Source organism: Melopsittacus undulatus, chromosome 3 (assembly GCF_012275295.1).
Source record: "Melopsittacus undulatus isolate bMelUnd1 chromosome 3, bMelUnd1.mat.Z, whole genome shotgun sequence".
NCBI classification, from domain to species: Eukaryota; Metazoa; Chordata; class Aves; order Psittaciformes; family Psittaculidae; genus Melopsittacus; species Melopsittacus undulatus.
In genome coordinates, this window is record NC_047529.1 from 31,637,873 (window position 1) to 31,656,545 (window position 18,673).

The 18,673-nt window shown below is 36.9% G+C and overlaps 1 protein-coding gene across 2 annotated transcripts in view; it reads left to right on the top strand.

Annotated features, from left to right (window-relative positions):
* EIPR1 (EARP complex and GARP complex interacting protein 1) overlaps positions 1 to 17,857 on the top strand; it is a 79,228-nt gene extending 61,371 nt beyond the window's left edge. For both annotated transcript variants that reach the window (XM_031052611.2, XM_031052612.2), the window contains exons 6-9: positions 3,055 to 3,191; positions 6,094 to 6,261; positions 7,510 to 7,677; positions 17,087 to 17,857. In XM_031052611.2, the coding sequence (XP_030908471.2) occupies positions 3,055 to 3,191; positions 6,094 to 6,261; positions 7,510 to 7,677; positions 17,087 to 17,261 (648 nt within the window). In that variant the 3' untranslated portion in view covers positions 17,262 to 17,857. The remainder of the gene's footprint in view (positions 1 to 3,054; positions 3,192 to 6,093; positions 6,262 to 7,509; positions 7,678 to 17,086) is intronic.
* Positions 17,858 to 18,673: the final 816 nt, after the last annotated feature.

Here is an 18,673-nt window from a genome sequence, read left to right on the forward strand (position 1 = left end):
TTTTCTATGCAGGTACAGAAGGAGATTATTTAAATAAGAAACATTGTGTTTATTGTACACTAGGATAAAAGGTTGTCCATTTTTGGCATGTCTTAGCTACATGATGTCTTGCCTAATTTGCTGTTTGGTTCTAGCAGATGATGACAAAGCAGTAAGTAGCTAATAAATTTGCATGTTCTGTAGGGACTGTTCAGGGGAAGAAAGTCTTTACAAAATATTTTTGTTGCTATAGACTTGTTACAGAAATAGCCATGTACCTGTGTATGTATACTTTATTTTAACTGACTAAATCAGTAGCCTAGGATGAAAATAATGAAAATATTTGTGTGCTTTCAATTTTTCCCTTCTTATCAAAACCATGATAGTGTTCAAGTTGAAGGCATTATCATCATTAATAGTAGGATCTGATCTGCTGAATCTGTACCACGTAATAGGAGTAAGTGGGTATTCGTTACCCTGGTGCAGCACTGCTCTTGTTTCATGAACACATTTCAAGTGCTTACTTTTTGGATAGGTATGTATTATAGCCAGTATTAATTTCCATGGCAAGAGGTAAACTCAGTGCCACTTTTTATGGACTTTTCATGTTTGTGAAAAAGTTCATCTATAATCCAAGTGTAGTACTGGTGAAAAATTGGTCTGATATTTGCCTTTAAATTTTGCATAGGGCAAAAATTGTGCTTGCCTACAATGATCAAAAGTTCGGAGTCTTTTACTGAGTGCATCTCTTCTATCTGCCTGGGTGTTACAAGACGCATGTTTAATTAGAATTAGCATGAAGAATTTTAGGGTTACTGGTATTTTCAGAGCTTTTTTTTTGTAATAAAATTACTGGTGTGTTCATTTTCTAAGTTATCTGGTCAACCTGTCATAGGTAACATTTACTAACCCTAAGTTATGGTTTTGTCGGTTTGTTGGGTTTTGTTCTCCTCCTTCCCTTCCCTCCACCCCAGCATTTTTTCTTAAGTTTTTTCCTCATTACAGTATTTAATACAGGAATATTTGCCTGTATTTGCATTAAGACAAGCTTCTCCTGTCCTTTTGCTCACTACTTTTACCTTCTGGGGTGAAAATAATCTTACGCTCACTGCATCATTTCCTTTTGCAATTAAATTACCTATTCTTTGTCATTTATAATCATTAGCTGAACCCAAGAGAAGCCCAACCAATCCACAAGGTCTGGGTGGATTGTGCCGAAAATATGACAGTTAATGTTTCTGTATGCAGACTTTAGGTCAGATGTCACCAAATCTCTAGAACTCCTTCTTGGGTAAATGAGTTGTGTTTGGAATGGCAGATGAGTGTTACAGAATGAAATGCATATGTGAAAACATAGATATTTTTCTCTTTGCCTTATGTTTTCACAAAAGGGAGGAGTAGATGTGCAGATTTGATAATTTTAATCCAAAAGATGAATTAGATTTCCTTTAGATTTCTTGTGCCTTCTGGATTCTTTAGTAGCATTGTATAGGTGATCTTAATTCAGTATTTGAAGGGGGCCCTACAAGGATGCTGGGGAGGGACTATTCATTAGGGACTGTAGTGATAGGGGAAGGGGTTATAGGATCAGACTTAAACAGGGGAAGTTTAAATTAGATAGAAGGAGGAAGTTCTTTACTATGAGGGTGGTGAGGCACTGGAATGGGTTGCCCAAGAAGCTATGAATGCTCCATCCCTGGAGTGTTCAAGGACAGGTTGGATGAAGCCTTGGGTGACATGGTTTAGTGTGTGGTGTCCCTGCTCATGCCAGAGGGTCAGAACTAGATGATCTTAAGGTTCTTTCCAATCCTAGCTATTCTGTTCTATGACAACAGGGAATATCTGGCAGTGGCATTCCAGGCAAGATGGAAGATCTTGTGGGTGAAGATTTCACAGTCTATCTGGATAAAAATAATGTATCCAAATATAGGAAGGTGTTAGGAATAAGCGTGAGATGCTTCCTTGGCAAGATGTCTTCTGTTCCTCAAGGCAGGAAATACATTGTGGACTTCAGTGGAGAACTTTGTAGAGTGCCCCATGATTACTGTAACTAGAACAAACATAGATCAATTAAAGGAGGGCAAAAATGTCTGAAGAAACATGAAAGAGAAGTTACTAGATCAAAAGGATAGAAGACCAGTTTTTAAAGAGTTAGTGTTGGGATTCATTTTGTTTAATGGTCTCCTTAATGGTAATATAGAATTAGGAATGAAATGATGGAAATTGTTGATGACAGAAACTTGGAACCCATCATCAGTATGTAGGAACAGTGGTAGATTTCAGAGGATGAACTTGATGTTTAATTTTTGTTGCATAAAGCAGAAAACTTGTGCTTAAGGAATAAAAATATTTTCTTGCTGTGATGTGGAAACTCAGCATTTAAAAATGTGTGGATTCTGAGAATGACTCTGTTCGGCCAGTATGATGAGGCTATTTGAAATCATGAATGATTGTAGGAAGGTTCAGGTATGAAAGGACTACGTGGTTGCCTGCAGCTGGAGGAATTGAACTGGATAAATTCAGAGTCACATAACCATAGAATGGTTCCAATTGAAAGGAACCTTAAAGACTCTAGTTTCAATTCTCCTGATGTTGGCAGGGACACCTTCCACTAGACCAGGTTGCTTAAAGCCTCATCCAACCAGCCCTTAAACATTTTGAGGGATGGGGCATCCACTGCTTCTCTGGGAAACCAGTGCCTCACTACCCTCACAGTGAAGATTTTTTTTTTTTTCATGATATCTAAATCTCCCCTCTGTCAGCACAAATTTGTGCAGTGTGCCCATATTGTCTATCTCCTGTTCCAACGAATGATCTGAAACTGTTTTAAAGTAGAACAGTACTTCTAATATTTCCGAATGCATTACACTGCATAAGCCTCTGTAAAAATTACTTAGTGAGATACAGAATCAGCTCTAGCTTTTTATTTTTATTTTTTTTTTTTTTAATCCTAGGATTTTGGTAGTCTGTTACACTTGGAACAATAGGCTATTGTGCAGGTTTTGTCTTTAGTGAACCTAATTTCATTTTAGCATTGCATTTAGAAACATTGCCAGCTCTATTTCATTATTTTAGCTCTCTAGTTCTGCAGCTTTGGAAGGGAAAGGACAACTAAAATTTACTTCTGGAAGATGGAGTCCACACCACAATTGCACACAGATTGCAACAGCCAATGACACCACTGTTCGAGGATGGGATACACGAAGCATGAGGTAATGAGAAATCACAGTTGTGTTCTTTAAGAAAGATAGTGTCCTTTGGAGATAATTTTTTTTTATTGCTCCTAACTTTTTTTTTTTTTTTTAGGATTAGTAATGTGGCAAAACTATCACTTTTAAAGGAATGGTTGGGCTTGCATAACTGATATATTTAGTAAAGGGTTTTCTCTGTTTCCCTCTCTCAGCTTCAATTCTAAGTTGTATATTGAGTTTTAATGAACTATGTGGTAGTCTCAGGATAATTTTTTCAATACATGGGCATTACCTGAATGAAGCTACTCTCTAATTCAACTTGAGAATGATTTAACAGCAGTTCTGACTATGCTATGAACTGTTTTGGTAGCATATTATTTAAAGATAACTTTAATTTCTGAAAGTATCATAGGTTAAGTTCAGTCCTCAATATTCTTATTTTAACAAATAGCGTACTATGCTATATTAAAGATTTTAGCATGCTAGTCCTATGAAACTACTGAATCTATCAAAATCATGACCAAATCAAAGCTTTGAATATACCTAATAAGGTGTTTCCCCCCCTGCTCAGTTGTGATTTTGATAAGCAAAGGAGTGATGTTGTGCACATCTGTTGCTATGACTACTAAAGCCTGTGCAAGCTTTTTTAAGATATGCTTTATCCCTTTAGCACATAGTAATTTATCACTAAACCAAGAAGGCTGATGTCTTGTAATAACTTTTGTTGCCTTAAAGGGGGATGACTTTAAATTTAGTTCTCTGGTTGCTGCCAGCTCAGGGGTGTAGTGATAAATCCCCATGCTTGCCAGCCTTGTATGGTTTTGCCAAAAAGGTTTTTTTTAATTCAAGAAACAAAATCTAAAAGTACAAATGTAATAATTAAAAGTCAGTTCCTGTAAGCTTATTATCAGGTTTGAAAGTCCTGTTCTTTGCCTTGTAAAAGAATATATAAAAATCTAACTTCATATATATGTGGGTAATTTCATTCATGAAGGTGCTTTTAAAGGAAACATATGATAAAGGAAAGGTGAAAGGAGAAAGGGCTGGGTTTTTTTAATTTGATTTTTTTATGATATTTCTGTAATAATTCTATTTTTTAACACATAGCAGGCAGACCTTAAGATTAAAACCTATGTTTCCAAGTAGAAAATGTTAACTATTGTCAACTCTGCTTCATGATTTGTCTCATTAGAAAAAGCTTTTTTGTCTTTCATTAAGTGAATACTCTGAGTAACTTGAAAAATATGTGCAAAAGTTGTTTCTGCAATTACACTTTAATGTGTCTAGAATGATGTGAATATTGGATAATGACTAGTCAGGCTAGAAGTATAAACTGGCAGTACAAGATGCAAAAAATGAGGGAGAGGGAGAAATCAAGAACAGGAAACTGCTATACAAGCAAAGAATAAGGGGGATTCTAAAGAAGCAACTATAATAGCTGCTTCCACAGAATGTGATTATGATAGCTGTAAGATAAATTATTTTGGACATAGCAAACAAAGAAGGGAAGGAAAAAAAGAGGTTGTTGGGAAGACTCCTGAGATTAGACGAGGGAAAAAAGTCTTCATCCAACACAGGGCTTGTGAAGCAGAAGAGACTAAACACTAGGAAGCAGACACTAGACTGAATGGATTTAGATGGGAGAATTGTATTGGGAAAATTCAGACTCCGAGAACAGATTCAAAAAAAATGGAAGAAGAATATGAGACAGCGGAGCCAGAAGCTGGAGAAAATGTTTGTGTGGTCTGGCCTTAATCTTGTGATGTAAGAGGGAAATTCAGTGTAGGTATTATTGCTCTAAGTAGGGTGATAGAGTGAAAGAAAAGAAGATTCATGTTTGGGAAGGTAAGGGAACAAGTGGCCAGAATAAAATTGAGATAAAGGCCTTCATGGTAAGCACTATTGAATAATAGGATGGAGAGTGGTATTTCTTTTTGAGCCCTTGCATACATCTCCATGAGCAGTGCAAGAAAGAAGTGAAAGTTGTAATAAAGGAGGAAAGAAGTGTTTTATTGCTGGAAGCATGCTTGAGATTAAAAAAAAAATCCTATGAAGATGCTTCAAGAAATTAAAAGGAAATGTTGAATACAGCTCTCGGAATGCCTGGTTGAAAGGCATACCTGAGTTATATCCTTAACTTCTCAAGCTCTGAGAAGAGTGTTGACATGGGATACCTAAGTAGTATCTTCTATCCTGAGTGACTGCCATAGAGAACTTTGGTAGATGGTGACATTGAGGAAACTGGTAATGTAATAGTGGAAACAAAAATAAAAACAGACAACCCAAGTTTAAGAGACTAGATAAGGAGACAAACTGGCGGAACATGGTGTTTTGAATAAGGGTGCTAGGTTGTTAGCAGTATTATAAATGTTTTCTGAAGTGGTCCAGTTGGATGAGTATGTGCATGGCAGAATTTAAGGGCCACAGGTAAATTAATGATAAATGCCAGAGCTCAGGAAGGTAAGTACAAAATTGGGCAATAATGAAAAGCTGTTGTTCATATCTGTTGCATCACTTGCATCTTGTTTTTTCATACAGGGAGAAGTAGATATTATAAATATAGAATTAGTAAAACCACTTAGGAGTGGAGAAGCTCTTATCTGAAAATATTGTGGTTTAATAGCAGACATTTCATAACAGTTGTTAAGAGAGCTGTGCTAGTAATCATCTGGAACTACTGTTTCCTTTTAGCTTTGGATGATCCTAATGCAAACAAGAAAAGAGCAAAGCTTTGGATCAAGCTGAAAACTCTGTACAAGTCACTGTTGTCAACAGCTGGGATTTCCCTCACCTATGCACTAGTAATGGGCAGTAGACTGCGTGTGCTGAGGGGATTATGCAAGTTTCCAGGGAAACAGATTCCTGTTGGTGGAGTGTGGTTAGCTTTCTATAGACCATTTAATTTTTTTAATATGTTTCACAGACAGATATATTGCATAGAAAATGCACATGGACAGCTGGTACGAGACCTAGACTTTAATCCCAATAAACAGTACTACCTGGCTAGCTGCGGAGATGACTGCAAGGTGAAATTCTGGGACACAAGAAATGTCACTGAACCTGTGAAGACACTAGAGGAGCATTCCCACTGGTAGAACAAATTATCTGCATGCTGTTTTGCGGGTGGATGGCTTATGTAATTTATTCTGTTAATTATTTTACTGTTTAGGAACAATGCAGGCTAACTATGTTTTGTGCTATTGTGAATAATCATTTTTCTGCACAGAGGAAAGGTTTCAACATGTGAATGTTCCTTGTGTGATTGTAAATTAGGAGTTTAGATGATATTAGTCTAATTGGCAAGGAACTGTTGTTAACACTGTTAGGAGATAGGGTACTCCTTTGAGAAACACAGAACAAAACTTGGCTTGTAGAGGCCAGCTGGGATACAGGTGTGACTTTCCAAATCCAGCTTAATCTGCTGCACCTGATGTACAGAAAAGCAGCTGCTGTCTGTCCTTCTGTTGTTGAATGGTTTTAAATGCTCAGTAATTCAGCCCCATGTTTTTCATGCTTTTCACAGCCCTTAAGCCAGAATATGCAAGGGAGTAATTTTATTTTCTGAGATAATACTTAGAGCCTGTATCTACTGCTCTGGCCTCTGGCTGGAGCAAGGATAGAATCTTGTCTGACGTTTGCAGACTTCAGTGGTTGAGAAAAGATGAGCGGTTCATATTTTATAGAATTTGGGTTGGAGTAATTCTTGCAAAATAAATCTGGACCCTGAAGCTAGTTTGAGAGGAATGAAGATGTGAATTAACAAAAGCAGCATTTATACTTTTTTTTCCCCAGAAGATTAAAGGGAAAAGAATAGAACAAGAACCATAAGACATTTAGTATTAACTTGGTATGTAAAATCTGAAAATTGTAGAGAAATATAATCCTACTTTTGTTTTAGGGCCTATTTTAAACTTTTCTGTAAGAATGTTGTGAGATTTTTGTTTAACAGTTTATTTTTAATCCATATTTTGCTTTGAGGGAATTTTTATATTTAGAACTTAAATATTTATCTGTCGCACTAAACAATGAATTAGTATCTGCCCCCAAGGAATGATACCACTGAATAGTGTGTTTTGTTCTTTAATGTTTGTGGGGTTTTTCCCCAAAACTTATTTGTTGAGTTTTAAAGACACCTCGTAGAAAACAGATGATGTGGAAAATTAAAAGCCAAATGAAGATGACAAAAACGGTCTTTGGGTTAAGGCATGTCACTTCTAAGGGTGCTTACAACATTTAAGTCAAAGACGAAGTTTTAGTGTTTTTAAAAAAAAAAAATCATTTACTGTAGATGCACTGCCTGCCAAGAATAGCCTCTTGTTCTTTCTGATTTTATTTTTAGGGTATGGAATGTCAGATACAATCATTCTCATGATCAGCTGATCCTTACAGGAAGCAGTGATAGCAGAGTTATCCTGTCTAATATGGTATCAATTTCTTCTGAACCATTTGGGCATATGGTAGATGATGATGAGCTAAGTGATCAAGAGGACCAGCATCAAGAAGAGAAGTATGAAGTTTCCTGAGTTTTATGAAGATGATTATAGATTGTTTTTTAGTTGTAATGATTAACGTGCTTTTTTTTTGCTGACTAGGATTTTTGTGTACAGGCCTTTCAGGTAAGTAGTTGTAATTCCTACTTCTTCTTTACTCAAGAGTCTTGAGTGGGATACACTCTTTAAATCTGATTGGTATGATCACGGTATGTTCACTGATAGGAAGGGGATGGTGATTGCTGAGGGCCAGTACTAAACTCCTCTGGATCCATGAAAAGATTCACTTTAAGGGGGCTCTGGACCAAGTCAAGAATATACAATACTCTGGGTTAAGTGAGAGTTGAAAATCTGCTTTTTGTGTTTTCTGTGTATGTGTTGTAACCTTTAGGAATTGTTAGCAGTCTAATGGTGAGCTTCTGCACAGGTGGAAAAAAGATGTGTAAACACATAAATTTTTGTAAATTTTGCTTTTAGTATTACTGACTGTTCTAGAAACCAGTAATTCATCAGACCTGCTTCAAGCAAACCAGGTGTTTGGTTCTGACACTCCTGGTAGAAAATAATGCATGTTCTGCAAGCATTTCTAAAAATCATCCACTTGGGTGTGTAAGGAATCACGTATATTGCATGTGAATTTTGGAGGGATGGGATTTTTAGTAATGAGTTAACTGAAACGCTGAAATAATAATTTTTCATCCTTCATTTTTGTCTGCTTTTCCAACTTTTTCACTGTGTAATAGATGGTGCTTGTTGTCCTCTCTGTACTTCTTTATGAATATATATATGCATATAGGGAGTTCTAGAGTGGGCTGAGGCTTTCTAATTTTGCAACTAGCTTACATGGAATAGCCCGATGGGATGAGGAACAAGGAAAATCACAAAAAAGATCCCCAGTTGTTCAGCTGTGTCTGCTAGATGTTTCAGTTGCAGTTCTAAATAAGGTTAGTTTTGTAGTTGCAATTTTAAGGTTGGTCTTGCACCTTTCCTTTATTAATAATGATGTAAGTTTGCTGCAAATAGTTTTGACATTTTGGTTTCACATAATGGACCTGGAAACCATTTTTGAAATAATAAATAAGGAAGCTCTCCCATATATAGAAATAGTTAATTTTACATGTGCAAGATGTCTCTAGAAGTGATAAGGTGATATAAGTGCCTTGAAAATCAAGGTGTATCAAATTAAGTACCTAGAAAGCTGCTCACAACAACAGTACATACTCTCTGTAATGTAACACAGTGTCCAGCTGGAGACCAGTAATGAGGGGTGTCCCTCAGGGATCGGTGTTGGGACCGATCTTGTTCAACACCTTTGTCACTGACATGGACAGTGGGATTGAGTGCGCCCTCAGCAAGTTTGCCAATGACACCAAGCTGTGTGGTTTGGTTGATAAGCCAGAGGGAAGGAATGCCATCCAGAAGGACCTCAACATGCTTGAGATGATCTTAAAGGTCCTTTCCAACCCTAACTATTCTGTAATTCTATGATTGTAAGAAGACTCTTTTCCTTGTATGCTACCTATTTTTCATGTTATGAATATAATGACTTGTGAAAAATACTCCATGGACTAAGTATAAAAACGAAGAATGTGTATCAGTCGCATCTTCAAAGTTTTTGGTGTTTTGGGGGGGTTGGTTGGTTGATTGGTTTTTGTTGTTGGGTTTTTGCTTTTGTTTTAGTTGTTTGGTTTTTTTTCCCCTACTTTAACAAGAAGACCCATCATTTAAAAAATATTGATTGTAATACTGTTCTACACAGCTGAGATTTCTGGGATCTTAAACACTCATGTTAATACTTATCATAGAATCATAGAATACTAGGTTGGGAGGGACCTCAAGGGTTGTCTGGTCCAGCCTTTCTAGGAAAGCACCTTGTCCAGTCGAATCTCAAAAGTGTCCAAAATTGAGGAATCCCTCACTTCCCCGGGGAAATTATTCCTATGATTGATTGTTCTCACGAAAAATTTCCTTTTTGTGTCCAGTCAGAATCTCCTCAGGAGTAACTTGTGCCTATTACCCCTTCTCTTTTAATTTTTAATATATTTTGGAATAAACTTTTTTATTGTATTTCTTGGCTGGAGACAAAAGCAAGTAATATGTCAATTTAACCCTTCAGTGCTGAACCACATAGAACTGTGTGTGATGTCTCTGCTCATTGCAGAGGGTTGGACTAGATGGCATTCAAAGGTCCTTTCCAACCTCAACTCTTGTAGTCCATACATTTACTTTCTGTAATAATTGCCTATCTTTTAATTTTCGCAAGTGAAAACTAATTATTTGGAGGTAACTTTTTTTTTTAAGGAAAAGAATGCAGGTTCATTGAATAATTGGTGTTCGTCCATGTATGTGTTGACATCTTGGGACTTTATATGCTCCCATCTTGGAGACCAGAACATGCTTGAATAAACAATATAAATAGGACTATTCCGTGAGTCTCTTGTTACAATTGAGTGACCTTCAGTTCCTCTTATCTGCTGATTCGGATCAGAGCAACTAGTTTTCAGTCTCTTCCCTACTTTTTAGCTAATACTGTTTCTCTCATCAATCATAAAAAAGTAAAAGCAGCCACCCTTTATCACATCAAAGGTCTCCCTAACCTGCATCATGTCGCTGATAGTGGCTATGAGGAAAGATTGTGAAAACAGGAAAAGGAGATTATATTTCCCCTGGGTATGCTTCTAGCCCCTGTTTGCAGCTCAGGGACCTTTACTGCCTTCTGAATCATCTTTGGAGACTTCTGGTTCTTCCTTTAGGGTTTTCTATTGCCATGAGGCATATTTTTAAGTTTATCTCTTCTCACTAACTGTGTTTTTGTTTCTTCCAAAATATGTTAGCTATGCATGCACTGTCTTTGTGAAGTGTGTCTAGGAGAAGTATGTCAGCTGCATTTATTTGCTTGCTCTGAATAAAGGGAGGCTTCAGTGCTTTCTGTCTTGGAAGCCCAAAGCCTCTGTTGAAAGTAGGTAGTCTAAAAAAGGATCAAGCTACCCACAGAGAGAAGGTGTAGGCATGTGGCTGGAGGACAGCTGTGGTATATTTTGATCAAGTTCCTAATCTGGATAATTTAATGTACAGTTCAAATACAGAAAAAAATATCGAGAACTGGGGAATGAAATGCTGTACTTCTAGCTTAATTTCTAGCACTTTGATCCAGAGGTAGAAAAAAGTGTATAAAATAAATGAAAATAGAACAGGTGAGGTGTGTATTTCAGGCGCATTTAACTTTCATCCCCAAAACAAGCTGGTGTGCCGGGATAAGAATATAGGGAATGCTTTTCAGTGCCTCAGTTTGAATAAAATGTTTAAATCATGGGGTCATTCCACATCTATGGATACAGCTGATTAAGGCAGGCCTCTCTTTCTTTAATGGCTTTGCACTCTGGAGTTGCAAGGACTTCATCCTTACGACACTGAATTTTCCAAAACTCCTGAAGGTGTCTGTCAGTTCCCTTTAGACATCTGCAGAGCACTGAAAACTATCCTCCTCAAGGGGGGTGGTGACTGTCTTATATCATTTCTTCATTCTTTGGTTACCCAAAATTCTCATGTTAGTTGAGTCTGTATTGGTTGTATTAAACTAGTCTGTCAGTCATTTTAATTCTACATTGCTATTTCTATCAATAAACAAAATGCTACCTTAGGATCACGAGCAGAAAGCTACATGCTACATCTACAGCAGTGTTTCCATTCTTCATGACTTCTATGGCCATAACTTCATGACAAGGCTAAACTGATAATTAAGGACTTTGTTTTTAAGAGAAAAAGCCTTTTCGATACCCATACTAATGAAAAGATTTATATGGTCCATAGCATGTTGAGCTTACATATCAGTCCTGAAAAGGAAGTTGCCATTAAACTTTTAATTTACAGAATGAGCTACCCAGCTCCCTTGGATCTCTTTGGGGTTTACAGGCTTAAGATGTCTGCTGTGTTTTCAGTGGCAAAACCGGTTACTAATATCATGCTGCCTTCTCCCTTATGCTTCATTTTTTGACAATATGTTCTGAGCTTATCCTTATCCTTGGTATCTATTGAAGATTGTATCAACAATTCACATTAGGAAATATATTCATTTAGTCTTTTCCTCAAATCTTGGGTTTCCATCTTTTCTGCTGTGGATGTTAGCCAGACTGTTCTTTGATACAAGCAGAACGAGATATGACATAAGCGCTTCTCACCATTTTGCATTTGAGGCTGAGAGATGTAAAGGACTGGTCCTCTGAGTACAGAATATCTCATTGAGATAGTGAAGTTTTTAATGAGATTTTAAGTGTAGGAATGTCTTCAGCAATTGTAATGGACCAGAGAGAAAATGATGGCTGGCCTCTCTGTAGAAAGAGATTTCCGTCGAAATTCCACATAAAGGAGGTAATGGTTTCTACTTTTTGTGGTAAAAATGTGGTTTGGAGCCTTTTGAATAGTAAATCATATGGTTTCATGATAATACATATGAACTGTGTGATCTAATATAACACCTTTGTATACATATCCATGACTTCAGGAGAATGATTGTCAGCATTGATACTTTGAAAAACATTTGCCAAGCAGTCATGGTGAGGCAGACTTCCAGGATCTATTCACACATTTGCCAATAGTGTTAATTTTGTTGATATTTTGTTTGAGGTATTTATGTCTCAGAGAAATCTAGAAATCATAGGATTATACTATGGAATCAACCAAGAGACTCAATTAAAACAGTTTAAATGGTTTTTGTTTTGTGGAATTTCAGAATTCAGGACTTTAGTCGGTTAAATATCTAAGAAGCTGGGTCAAATCTAGTGCAGCAGCACTTTCAATTCCCAGACTATTTTGCTTTAAAAACTGCTATTTCTTTCTTTAACCCTCATCTGACACATACTCCTTAATTTATTTGTGTATTAGAACAACTATGAAACCTGTTATATTAAAATATACATTTTAAAGATGACATTTTCCTGTAGAAGCAGTTCAGGAGGTTGTTTATGAGTAAAAAAAATAATGCTTTCACAATAATGTGAATGGTCAATTCTTATATATGAAAATTATGTTCCAGTATAAACATCCTTGAGTTCTATTTTCCATAAGAGAATGAAAAAGGAAGTAGTGTTTTTTTCTAAGCTTACCAGAAACAAAACTGTGTAGTTGCTAAGTTTTCTTCTGCAGTTAAAGAGAAAGGGCATCTGAGGGGCTTATTCTGGAATCCAGTGGCAGGCTTTTCAGGATTTGTTCTTGGACGCTGCAGCACATGTTGCCGCTCTGTTAAGTCACATTTATTTCATAGTATTTTTAGATTAAAGAGAATTTAATTTTGACTGTGATGAGGAATTAATGATTTTGATGACTTCAAAACACATATTTTATTGAACATTGTGGTGACAAAACAGAACTGCAAGCACTGCAAACTTAAGTGGTTGTTAGCATGAGAAGTAATTGGAAATAACAGCTCTCTACATGAAAACAATTATCCAAAGCTTAAGAGGCTTCTTTCTCAAGTTTGTAACGCAATTAACCTCAAAGTTATCTAGTAAAATGAAAGCTCTTTTCTGTCATAAAAGAAGCTGGTAAGGGTCATGCTATGTGAATAAGAGAAAGAGAATAAAAAATAAGAAAGAGAAATAAGAATGAGAGAGCAGTCCGGTTTCAACTCTGTGTGGCACAGGTCTTAAATTTATGCAGGATGTAGATAGAGATTACATATCTCTTACTATAAATTGATGCAGTGCAAGAGCATATAAGGAGAGAAAAAAGGTGTTTTAGTCTAGCCAGAAAAAGTCTTTAAAATAGCACAGGAAAACAAGAAACTAAAGGAACTTTATAAGGCACAGGTAAATTTAGGGCAAGAAAGAATGTAACTTACAAAACTTGATTGGCATTAAGAAGTGATTACAAATTATGCTTATCAAATATCGTCTTGTCAGACTGCTCTATGAAAGGATCAATGGGCCAAGCATCTTCTCCTGTGGTACACTAAAATAGTTACATCATAGCGATTATATTTTTGCACCCATAACCTTCAGCTTTTATGCAAAACCAGAAGTATCTGTGCTTTGGCAACAACCTGAATTGTATATATTAAAGTATCATAGGGGGAAGTTTACTTCATATCCACCTCTGTATAGGTACTTTTCCTATTTCTGAACTTCTCTAACTGGTATGAAATTTAGGTGTCCCTCCCTATTCCAAAATTTGCAAAAGATCTGCAGACTTTGATCAGTATCCAGTCTACTTTGAACACTCTCCTCTTCCGTGTCCAGTATTATGCATCTAACCTTAGAAGGTAAATAACCTGGGTATTGTCATCAGGAGTTCAAAGCTACAAAATTGAAAGGTATTGAAAGGTTTTGATGTAAGGAATGTGAAAGTATTGTTATATAGCAGTATTCTTTTAAGCACTGCAACATTATGAAGAGTGCTATGACAAATTAGGCTCTGAAATTACCTACTATGTGTTAAGAAGAAATAAAATTGTAGCAACTGATAAAAACAGAAGGATAATTAAAATATCTAAATAAAAAAAATCTTAAATACAAGTTGATTTATATATATTCCACTAGTATGTGCTGTAACCAAAATTATCTTTTTTCATAGACTCTGTTTATATATGTATTTACAAGTTATTTATTACCTCACTTAAATAAATGTCAGTGTCATAGCTGTTAAGTCCATAACCTCTTGCATTAATCAGATTATATTTAATATCTGGGGAGTTAGAAAGTCTGAGCTGGTTCTTTAATAAATAAAAATGTGTAAAAGCTGTGTAAAATTTCATTGAGAATAAATAGTTGTGGGACTCGGAAACTAAATGTTCTAGATTTGTATAGATTCAAAAATAGTATCCTCAGCCTGTTCCTGGATTGCCAAAAAAAGCATGCACACAGCCAAAATGCAGGTAAATGAGGTGTTTTCTTGGAATCTCTTACAATGCCGTAAGATGGTCTGTTTCCCTCTTGCAAGTTTCCTGTTGTGAGGAAAAACACCACCAGAAGCAACCTTGCTCTTCCTGTTTTTTTTTAGGGTTTGTTTTGGGTTGGTTTTTTTTACTATTTTGAGCAATCTTTCACATACATTAAATAAATTCTGCTCTTTATTCTGATGGCAGAATCTTTCTGGGCTCATTACCCATTATGTAATTTAAAGAGTAATCTGTTTTAATTCAGTGTTTATAAAGGATGTTCATGGACAGTTTCTTTTGGATCTTCTGTGTTGTTCCTGAGACATGCCATTCTGAGATGACTTTTCTTCCATCCCAATTATCTTGTGTAGTATCTAGCTGTTTTATACCAAGTGATCACTTCCATAAGGGTTTTCTCCTATTCTTAATGACTTCTTCAAGGCTGTGCCATTTCTATGTACAAGTAGTCTATACATAATATTATCATAGATCTGTGCTATATAAAACAACAACAAAAAATCCCCTTTGAATCCTGAACTCACTTGGCCTTGAAGAACCACATGGAAGAGCATGGTTTCTTTTTCTGGAAGGCTCATTATTTTCATACCCAAGAAGAAATTCATTGTATAGACAATAATAAAGAACAATTAAAAATTGTTCTTATAAATGGAAATGCCAAATAGAAGCTCACCTACAGGCTGTTTTCCTGAATACCCATTCCCTTATGAGCTCTGGAAATTAAATTAGATGAATTGTGTTACTTAAATGAAACACTGAAACAACTCAGCATACAGAAAAGACTGTAATCTAGAAGTCTATTTGTCCTTGTTTATACAACCTTTGGTTAACTGAAACTCCTGGTTAACTGAAAGTTGGTCGTGTCCCCTGACAGTCATATGCATTGTGTATTACTCCCCTGCTTATCCGGAGAGACATCTGAAACCTTCGGAATAATGGAGTTGTGGGTAAGTGGGTGAGCACTGCGTGAAGCACATTGCTGTCTGGGGACATGACCAACTTTCGCTTAACCAGGCATGTCAGTTAGCAGGAAGTTAGAAAAACACATTGCAGGAGATGAAGTGTGTGTGTGTGTGTTTATTAGCTCTCTGCTGTTAGATGGTTTGTATCAAAGTACATATTCAGGAGAACTGCAAAACAAGCCTGCTCTTTGCAATTAACCAGGGGCTGCCTGTCATTTGTGCTATGACCTTTTTTTTGTTAGTTGACCTTAAACGTAGCATAAGTAAACAGTAAAAGTCCTTGAAACTAAACATCTGAAGCTGTTCTGCAGTATCAGGCTGCTTTTGGTTTATTCATTAAATTCAATTGAATTTTAATTGCGATGTTAGATTCACAGCTGGTTAGGCTGGCTAGGTGGAGCAGCAATATCCCGCAAGCAATTCAAATGTGATAGCGTATACGCTTTGTGATCGCAGAGACGCGTGCTCTCAGAGAGCAGTGGTAAAGGGCAAAGATGGCCAATAACAGCACTTCATTTCTGTAGCAGCAGCATCTGTTTAAATGATTGAGTGGCATTCACAAGGCTCTTTGGCTTTGCGTTCTGTTAGGAGGATTGCAGCTGTAATACAAGGCTGTTTCTGGGAGGCAGGGGGATGCTTCTGAAAGGCTGACTGATTCCTGTCAGCAGAGGTGATCCTCTGTGGGTGAAGGAGCTCTAAGGTCATCCTCTGAAAACTCAGCTACCCTGTAGCTACAGAATAATGTGCTGCAGTGTTGCTCTGAGAGGAGGGACTGGCGCTGTGAGTGAAGGGAAGAAGAGCTATTCTCAGCTAGCAGAGCACAGTCAATGACTCCTGGGTGGTTTGGATGTCAGAGAATGCCTGAATCTATTGTTAAATATTTGCAATGCAAAAGAGAATCTGTGTCTCATGATGTAGGTGACCAGGAGCTTGGGTGTTTCAGTGAGAGGTGAGGTATACAATAATAGATGAGAATCCAGTGTTGTTATAACTCTAGCAATGGGAGATAAAAATAAAAGTGTTTGGGAGTGGTTCCTCCATCTGCCCTCTGGTACTCTGGAGAGAATGGGTCGAGGATAGCAGCACAGGAGAGACTGTGATATTAAGGACTGCAGCTTCTTACCTCTTTACACATCTCTAATGAGAATATATATTATTTAAGAATTCAGTTAACAACAAACGGGGAAAGGAAGGCATGGAGCATGGTGAGAGAAACGATGTTGGTAAAAATGTGTGTTTAAGTGCATTTAGATCGTACCCAGTAGTTTTACTTGATTTAGAGAGGTATTTAATGTAGGTTCTGAGAGACGTGGAAATACATTGAAGTTGACAATAAGTGATACTTTGTTCCTGCAAATGGGGTCTTTAGCACAAAGAAGTCAATCCTTGTCAAGCCACCACTAAAAACATAGGCGTGTGCAGACATGTGGTATAAAATTATTCCTTGGAGCCTACTACTGCATTCTTGGACTTCACATGGGAGGTTGCATATCTAGATGTTAGGGGTGCTTAATACTGCCTTTTAAATCATGTGTTCATAGATCCTTACCTTTTTTTTTTTCTCCCAAATTTTAGGATTAAAGAGCCCCTTCAGGACAGTGTAATAGCCACCTATGAAGAGCATGAAGATAGTGTATATGCAGTTGAATGGTCCTCAGCAGACCCGTGGCTATTTGCCTCTTTAAGTTATGATGGGAGACTTGTCATTAACAGGGTTCCCAGAGCTCTTAAATATCACATACTGTTATGACTTGTTTGAATCGTGGTGGAGTTGTTATCTTGGTGTACACAATTGGTAGGTATTGTTTAGGGGTTGGGGTTTGTTTTGGTTTCTTTTTCAGGATCTGTTTTACTAAGTATAAATGATGAAATTTTGTTAATATATGTGCTAATGTAGACACTTTTGTCTTCTGTATTTCCCTTGGAAACTATGATGCATTTTCTGAGGGCTATTCTAGTTAGATGTTTTGTTGAGGTTTTGGGTTTGTTTTGTTTTAGGGGGTAATCACTTTGTCAGCTACAAAGTTTCTGGAGATAATGGGTACTTCCCATGCTATCACTGTATTACTTCAGCTTTATGCAAATATAGTGGATTACAGAGATATTATGCTGATTTAAAACTGGAACAATGTAGGGTGCATGTAGCAGAAGTGATCTACTCATTTACAAGAATATTTTATCTTTCTGATATATGCAGCTTTCTGCTCTTAGCTAGGGCCACATTCTGCTAATGATTCTGGTCATTCTTCAGTGTTTATAAATACAGTTTGGAATGGTCTTTTAAGGCTTTCTTAATTCAGTCTAATATTTTAGACACTTTTTCTACCATTTTGCATATCCTAAAAAGAAAGGCTAATTGTGAAGGGGAAGCCATCAAAATATATTTTTCATTTAAACCGTGTGGCCGTATCAACAAAACCATCCTGTAATTTGCAAACTAAATGCAATTTTGAGCTGTGTGTTATTGGAATCAATATTAGTCTTTACTGAAATCTCTTGTATACTCATGTAATGTATATCCCACATTTACAAAACTTGTTTGTGTTGTAATATATTTTGAGGGACTCTGGAGCTATGCCATTGTTAACCCAAAAAATTTCTTTCATATTTGTAAAGTCTCTTTTGTACCCTTTTGGCTCTGTGTCATTCTGTAGTAAGCTGACATGATGTAACAGGCTTTTTAACTAAGCACAAAATAACCTTTGCTATATCCTACTGTTTGCAATACCTGCCCTAGGCATCGCTGACTGTCTTGTTACAGATGCTGAGAACAGGCAGATGCTGCTCTGCAGGAGAATGCAGAGAAAACTTGAAATGTAGATGGAAGACATGGTGAAACATGCCCGTACGTGCTTCACCCACCCTTCTCTTTGCACTGCTTGCATTAAGATGGAAATTCTGCTGCTTGTTCTTTGTGCACTCAGTACACAGCAGTAATTTATTCCCTGTCACCTTTTCATCGCTATTATTTCCCATTAATTTTAGAACCTGGGTATGTGCAGTGGTGTTGGTTACAGTAGCATTGTGTAAGACCACTCTGAAGAAATGGCAATGAATATGGGATGGAAAGATCAATCCCAGCCTCTTCCAGTGATTCCTCCTGTTGCTATGGCAACTGTTGGTGTTAGGGTTGAGGGACAGCCTGCTGCTCACCTCTGTTTG